The sequence below is a fragment of the Agelaius tricolor genome, unplaced genomic scaffold, assembly GCF_023055355.1.
Source record: "Agelaius tricolor isolate 1412-34295 unplaced genomic scaffold, bAgeTri1.0.p SCAF_12, whole genome shotgun sequence".
Classification (NCBI taxonomy): Eukaryota; Metazoa; Chordata; class Aves; order Passeriformes; family Icteridae; genus Agelaius; species Agelaius tricolor.
Window position 1 is genome coordinate 9,331,844 of NW_027269272.1, and position 7,724 is coordinate 9,339,567.

At 42.5% G+C, this 7,724-nt stretch overlaps 1 protein-coding gene across 1 annotated transcript in view; it reads right to left on the reverse strand.

Annotated features, from left to right (window-relative positions):
• FARSB (phenylalanyl-tRNA synthetase subunit beta) overlaps positions 1–7,479 on the reverse strand; it is a 35,134-nt gene extending 27,655 nt beyond the window's left edge. Inside the window, exons 1-8 of the mRNA XM_071437479.1 lie at positions 7,219–7,479; positions 6,203–6,258; positions 5,463–5,617; positions 4,783–4,855; positions 4,385–4,500; positions 3,819–3,969; positions 3,003–3,111; positions 705–775 (exon numbers count right to left, since the gene is read on the reverse strand). Coding sequence (XP_071293580.1) covers positions 705–775; positions 3,003–3,111; positions 3,819–3,969; positions 4,385–4,500; positions 4,783–4,855; positions 5,463–5,617; positions 6,203–6,258; positions 7,219–7,276 — 789 coding nt within the window. The 5' untranslated portion in view covers positions 7,277–7,479. The remainder of the gene's footprint in view (positions 1–704; positions 776–3,002; positions 3,112–3,818; positions 3,970–4,384; positions 4,501–4,782; positions 4,856–5,462; positions 5,618–6,202; positions 6,259–7,218) is intronic.
• Between the last annotated feature and the right edge of the window lie 245 nt (positions 7,480–7,724).

Below are 7,724 nucleotides of genomic sequence, written 5' to 3' on the forward strand. Positions count from 1 at the left end.
TTTGCTTAGAAGCCACTCCCCATCATGCAAATTTATTTGTGTTGTTACTCTACTACAAAATGGTATGTTAAGTTAAAAGCAGTTTTGCTCTTAAGCATGAAGTTACACACTTTAGGAAACTATCAATGAATGCACAACCTATATTCAAGAACAGGCAATTATAGCTCCTTGGCTTTCATGCTTCAGCTTTGAGTTACAGAATTTGCATATGGAAAGACTTGAATTTAGTAATTATTTGCATGGCATTCCTGCTTGATAAAGATAACTAAGTAGAAAACGTCTTGTCTTTCTTCCCTCAGCCCAAATTTTCAGTAGGAGACAAAATGAATCTTTACAAATAGTATTCTGCCAAAACAGGAAGTCTTAGTAAATTTTACTCTTTTCTAAGTCTTTCAGATTTAGAAGAAGTGCTCAAAAAAGAACAAACAGTCTCTAATTTACTTGAATTATTTTCTCATACAAGCTGAACACTTAGTGTCAACATAAAGATACAGTTAAATCAAAATTCAGTGAAAACACAATGCTATCTACAGAGCAAGCCTGAAACTGTTTCCAGGGAATTCCACAGTCCTACAACTTTTGCATTGGAAGGTTGGCTCCATACAGTAAATGCCCTTGGTTGTAGGTCTTTGTATTGGAGCTCTATTATCCAACAGGGAAACAATTATATTAAAGCATATCAAAAGCAGGAAAGATTAATTTACCTTGGTAATATCTGTGCCTGTACATTCAATAAGCACATTTCTGGTATTTAGTGTTATTTTTGTATGATCTCCTAAAACATGTGAAAACAAAAACATGTTAAGAAATTTTAGTTTTATTGCAATAACACTGATACTGATTTTGTGTCAGAAAATCACTGTCATTTTCCACAGCTTAAAAAAGCCACTATCTACTGCACCAACATTCACAGTTGTTGGCAGAATAGCAGCTCTTTTTATATTTGAATTTATGATTTAAAGAAAAAGAAAAAGGCAGATCAGACACACTGACTGGGTTATGCTTTACACTGCAAGACACAGGGATCTTCAGGTCTCCTGGCAGCCAGCTGGGAAAGCCAGCTAACAGAACAGTGGCCATCTGCTGTTAGCAAAGGGCTCTGCACTGCCACAGCATCCATCTTCCCTGGGTTTAGTCCCTCATTCACATCACATGTGTGATACATGTCATTTCCTTGGGCAGGAACAAATGGAATAGGTTTTAAAAAGTGATTTAGACTAATGACTATCAATAGTCATTCTGTGGTCTCCTGACACTGTCTGCTGATACTCTAAAGGTTGCTCTACAGTGGTGATTTAGGTCCTAGTATGGGTCCCTCTAGGCATGAATTTGCTTTGTCTGTACTGGGAGTTATGACGTGTGCACCAAAGCACATCCCTGTTGCACTTAGAAATTTTCTTGTCTAGCAAGTGTCTCTTTTGCAAACTGGATGTGAAGGCCCCCAGTAGATGGTTGCCTACAAAAGTGGGGTCTGTTAGTAAGGCACAAGCAGTCTGGAGCAGCTGTACAGAGATCTCATTCTGCCTGTTAGGTACAGATGGGCAGTGCACACCTGGAGAGAATCCATGGCTGGGAACCATGCAGGAATGGGCACACACACTCCTAGAACTGTGTGGGATCATGTCAAATGCAGCCTCTTTGTCCTTCTTGCCTTTCCTTGCATCATTCATTAGTGCAGCTGCACCAGAGCCAAAGAAAGCATTAGGCTATACATGGGAATTCCTGCTTCCTTTGTTTAACCCTGACTTAGCTTCTCTGGTTTAGTTTTCTATCTGGGAAATGAGGTCACAGCCAGACTGGGAGTTAGGTGCAGCAGAGATCTCAGGACTGAGGGACCTTGTCCTCCCTTACAGCTGTGCTGTATCTCTTTGCACATGGAATGTAGTCAGCATCTCTGGACTCGCTTCAAAGCAAACACAAGCCTTCACTTCAGTGCTTGTAGATAATCCAAACAACCAATACAGATGTTTACATTGCATTATCTGCTTAAAAGCACCTTTGACCTGAAAGCCTCTCTTAGATACTGTTCTCTAAAGCAGAGGCAGGTGTTAAATGTAGCTCAACCTTTTTAATTGGTAAAATATAAACAATATGCAGTGCTCATACATGGAGCACCCCCAAGCTGGAATGAGCCTAACAAAGAAGGATCAGGCACAGCGGTTGACAGCATCTTCAATTCACACCAGTTACTGTTACAGTCCCTGCCAGAGAGTTTGAGCTGCCTTTTAAGAAGATTTGGGTTAGCTGGATAAGGTCTATTAGGAAGCATATATCCAAAGAGATTATCACTGCAGATTTATTGGTCAGTGCAGGGAAATTTACTGATTCCTCACCTATATTTCCGTATATAGACATACTGAATTATCTTTCTTTGAGGAGTAATTCTTGACATGCCATTAAATGGCTTCAGTAAACTTGGTTCTCAAAAATCACCCATGGTTTCTTTTGCATTCAGAGGAAACCCATATTTAGAAACAATGCAAAAAAAAAAGTCTAGACCAATTTTTTCTTTTCAAGCAATTAAAGTGTTCTGAAATCATTTAGTGTGATAGCAACAGGAGCCATGAAAAACTAGTTCCCATTGCTGGGAAGTTCCCTGCTGTGACCTCATAAAATGGAGTACAAAGTTGCAGTTACCAGTTTACAAAATAATTTCTTGCTGGCTTCTTTTAGCCAAACAAAATGTTTTCATAATAACAGTTCCTGTCACAAGGAACTTTATTGAGTTAGGGAAGAGGATGAGAAGCTCAATGCAGATGTTTGCAGTATAATTTTTACACCCTTCTGATGAAGATGAGAAAAATGAGCACTAGAAGCTTAGGGAGAGAGCAAAAAACCTGACTGTCCTTAAACTGAAAGAAGGAGAAAAGACTTATGAAATTGTAAGTCAAACAATTTTAAGAAAACAAAATAATCCCCATGACACATCAGCATTTCTGTCAGGCACCAATTCACACACAAAACAGCAGTAACAGTACAGAGCAGTCACAAGTTAATCTTACCATTGATGATTGGTGGCATGGAGAGAACAACCCCATTGCTGTCATAAATGACAGGGTAACGTGGCTTGTTTTCAATCAGGTGCAGGTAGTGCCGAAGGTGGCTGTCAGTCTGGAGAAACAAAGCACAAACTGAATTCCACTTCTGCTTACAGGTGAACTTCCACAGAGCCACAATCCTTTGGTGAGTGATTAAGGGGAGTTTTGAAGGTGGGAAAGGTTGGGTTAGAGTTAAGTACTTTACTAGCACAGTGTTGTCTCCCAGCAGCAGGAAAAGTCTGAAATTAAAGAACTGGATTTTTGGTTTTCTTCAGAAGTGCTGAAGATTATTTAAGGATGCTCTCAAACATGTGTAGGCCATTCTGTCCAAATGATACCTTTGTTCACCACAGCACACAAACACTGCCAAATATCCTTAAGTCTATAGGAACTCTTCCTAAAGTGATAAAAATTAGCACTGTAATACTTTTAGTTATAAATTGCTGGATACTGGCACATACCTAGATTTGATTAAAAATTTACGTTTGTTCTAATGACATAAGTATGTGCTGTACCAAAAACCTAATTTCCTTTTAGCCTCTCTTGTTTCTGAGCACTCTTACTCTTTAGTCAGAGACACTTGAGGATTTGTCTCCAGGGCCAGTATGTGTTTTCCAACATGACAAGCAAAATAAGGAATGTTCAATGGCTGTTAAGTTACAGAAGACAACTGTGTTTTATTTGTAAGAACAACTTCTAATAACAAGGATATAAGAGATATTTAGCCTTGGAAATTTATCTTCCTCATTTACTGCAACAAGTCTGAAAAATTCCACTTACCCTATACAGATCCATAATTTGTGAGGCTGTGTACTCCTGGGATTGATTCAAGGGCTTAAATTTAATTTCAGAAGGTGCTTTGGCTGTATAAGTAAATGGACCAGTGATGGTGTCCAAGTCATGGGTACCTATTGCTACTAATGCTCTTTTCCTAGAAATAAAGAAGGTAAAATAATGTTTTTACTAGTAGTACTTGGGAGTTTCTTAGAGTATGATGCTTTATGAAAAAAGAGCTTACTGAAAAAGCACAAGGATAATTTTGAGAAGCCTAGAAATTATTTGATGAACAACATTTTAATAAATATTATTATGAATAGCAACACAATTGTCAAGGCAAATCCAATGGGAATGTTACTAAACTGCTGAATGAACTGTAACAGCTATTTATGTTGAACAGTATTGGCAGCAGACAAGAACAGGCAAGGAAATGAGAAGGATCAAGAGAGCTCCTATAGAAGATTTTCCTCGGCATATCCATAACACCTCTCTGCAATAAGGATGTGCAGTTTTAACACATGATAAAATCATACACACAGACACTATACACTACAGATTTAAGCACTAACCTGCAAATATTCTGGTGTAGTTTCTCTTGGAGGTCGATGAAGCTGTCGTAGCGGTCCTTGGTGAAAGTTATGTTCCGCAGGACGGCAGCCACAGCGTGAGGCCGGACCTGGGCAGTCTGCAATTTACAACAGCAGCTCCTCAACAGATTTGATTTCAGCTGCATCTGAAACTTTGATTTGATCTGCTACTAGCTTCACCCAAAATAATTTGTCTATTGCTCCTCCCACTCCTCATTCCTAAGAATAGATCACAACTAGCAGAGATATTTAAATGTCTTTTGCTTTTGTTCTGCAAATAAGATTTCCAGTCTCATTGCTCTTACAAAATCATACTGATATGGATCTTGCTGCTTCAGCAACTCTCAATGCATTTACAAAGGTGCAGTAAACAATTTTACCTGTTCAGTGATAATCAGCCTCTGACCTTCACCCTCAGCTGGTATTATCTTTTCAAACCTAGGGAGATTTATCCTAAAACAAAAACAGAAGTAAGTCTGTAGCTGAAATGCAGCAAACTCTAGAAATATAGCAGGAATTATATCTTAATATAATTAAATAATTATAATTAACATATATATATTTATGTATAACATTATATATATATATAACATATATGATTATATGTAAATATAATTAAAGAAAATTTTCTTCGTAACGTTTCTTGGCTAATGTAATTAGCTAACTGTGCAGAACTTGTTTTTTATGGGATGGTCAACAGATTACTGAACTAGAAAGGAAGAACTCAGCAATATAAAGTTGTTGCAGAAAAGGGAAATAAATTATTTGTTTTGGTATTTATTACAAAGGATCACAAAGAAGTTTCTCTGCAGGAGTTCTTTACAGGGGGTAAGTCTCAAATGGAGCAGCAATTGAAAACTTTTTAGAACAGATACAAAACCCAGAAACATTCTAGTCTGTTCTTTTAAGTTATGCAATAGATCCTCTCCAGAGGAACACCTGATGAATCTCATCTACAACACATAATTATATTCCAAATGCAAGCAAGTAGGAAGTTCTGTTTACTGACCAGAAATGGACCCATATTTCAACAAACAGAGATCTCACAACTCTGCCTTACCTTTCCTTAAAGACCTGCAGTCCTCGGACCAACCCTTCCAGGCAAAGCAGATCATAGCGGTTGGCAGGAACATCAATTTTATAGAGAACGACATCAGATGCACCCTTGGCCTTTTCTTCACCCTTTTCTTTACTTATAATGTCCTTCTCAGATGTCTGAAATCAAGCAAAAATGTGGTTTTAATCTGATATAGCTTAACATTGGCAGCACTAGGATAGTGATATAATAGGAGAAATTGTATTAATTAGAAGTTTAACAGTGCAATTTGCATTTATACAGCAAATGGACACACCAAATACAAGAGATGACATAAAACCTCAAATTCAGAAACTGTAAAGCAGTGTACCAAAAGAAAAATTCAGTATTAAAATTTTAATTTCAAGAAAAAATATTATAGAAGCAAGAACCTCCAGGCTGTCAGATATTTTAATATGATCAATACATGTTCTGTGGCCGTATTTATGCTGCTAAATAAAATGGTGGCTGAGATCAAGCATCACGGTGTGCTGACCTCCAGGAAGTATTGCAATATGCATCTTGGAGGCTCTTGCTTCCAAAACAGTAACTTTTGTATGTCTGAGGGGATTTTTCCAGATTCAAAACATCTGTGTTAATACAGTCCACTACACCATTGCAACAGGGGATGTGCTGGAAAGAACGCCATACAAACTCTTACCAAAAATCAATGCTGTCAATATGCTACATCTACTCAAAAAGCAACAAATAAAAACATTACTTACAATTTCATCAAGCTCCAAACCAAACTCAAAGCAAAGCTCATCAAATTCTTCATCCGCTGTGAAGAAAGAGGGTGAATTTTGGTTAATAAGTAGACCTCAGACCTAATTTTTGTGTATGTGTTTACAATGTTTTCAAACAAGATAACAAATGCTATTTTGGAAAAAAAAAAGGTAAAAGTAATTTGAAGATTTTTTCCTTATATTTGCATCTGAGTAGCAGCTTCTTTAGTATATATTTGATTTATTGACGTGGTAATCTGACAGTCACAAGGGGGGGCTTCAATGATCTTTGGAGATCAGCTCCTCAGCCGGGTCTGTCAGCAACTCCGGCTTAAATAAATAATGAAATCAGAAGGGCAGCTTCTGCCAAGTGCTCTTATTCTGATCAGACAGGTTGTTCTACAGAGGTTGCGTTCTAACACGTGAGTAACGCAGCCCTGTTCTGCCAATGCCCCGCTCTGACAGTGCACCGGGCTGTCTGTAGAGCCACAGCTTCCGTCTGCTCGAAACCACTGCGTGTCCTGAATGCTCCTTCAGCCCAGCAGCTCTGAAATCTGCATCGTGAGCCAGGACGGAAGGACTGAATAAACCCACGCTATTCACCGCTCGCTTTGCCTGCTCCCCCCTCTTCTCCTTCCTTCTTCATTTAAGCAGATCCTAACACAGACAGTGAAACTCCAACCAGGAACCGCCATGCGGGGACGCGCGGTTGCACTTTCCGAGAGATTTGGGCTCTAGCAGTGCGTGTCAGAGCAGTGGGCTGAAGGGGCCGGCGATGGCACACGGCTGTGCCTGGCGTGCCGTGGGTGGCGAGGAGCAAGCGGCAGGGGAACCAGCGGCGCTGAGGCCTGAGCTTCCCTGAGAGCCCCGGTGCAGTCCCGTGATACGGGACACGCGGCCGGCGGCACGGTGCGCGCACAGGGCGAGCAGCGGCGGAGGGGCCGCGGCGATGGCAGCGGGCGGGCGCGGCGCTGGCGGGCGCGTCCCGCGGCAAGGCGGGGATGGCGAGCACTCACTGTAGCTCCTGCCCAGCGCCTGGAACAGCAGCTCCCGCTTCACGCTGACGGTCGGCATGGCGGCCCGGGCCTGCGCTGCGCCTGCGCCGCGCTCTCGCCAGGCCCCGCCGCGCTCCCGCCGCGCTGCCCGCTGGCCGCCCTCAGACCCCCGGCCGCGCCCGCCGGCCCCCGCGCTCTCCGGCGCTGTGACACCGCGCCCGGGCGGCCATGGGGCTGCTCGGAGCCCGTGCTGCCCCTGGGGAGGGGGCGGGCGGCGCGCCGAGCCCCGGCAGCGCGGCGGGCAGCTACGGCGGTGACATCAGCCCGCGCCGGGGCCCCGCGCTGTCACCGGCGCTGGGCGGGAGGGGCCGCCCGTGTGGGACCGCGAGTCGCGGCGGTGCCGCTGTGCCCATCCCCGCGTGGGGACCGCGGCTCCCAGCGTTATCCCTGTCCCCGCGGGGAATGGTGAATCCCGGCGCTGTCGCCGTCCCCAGGGAGAAGGAGGGGGGGGTTCAGCTGGGGCAATG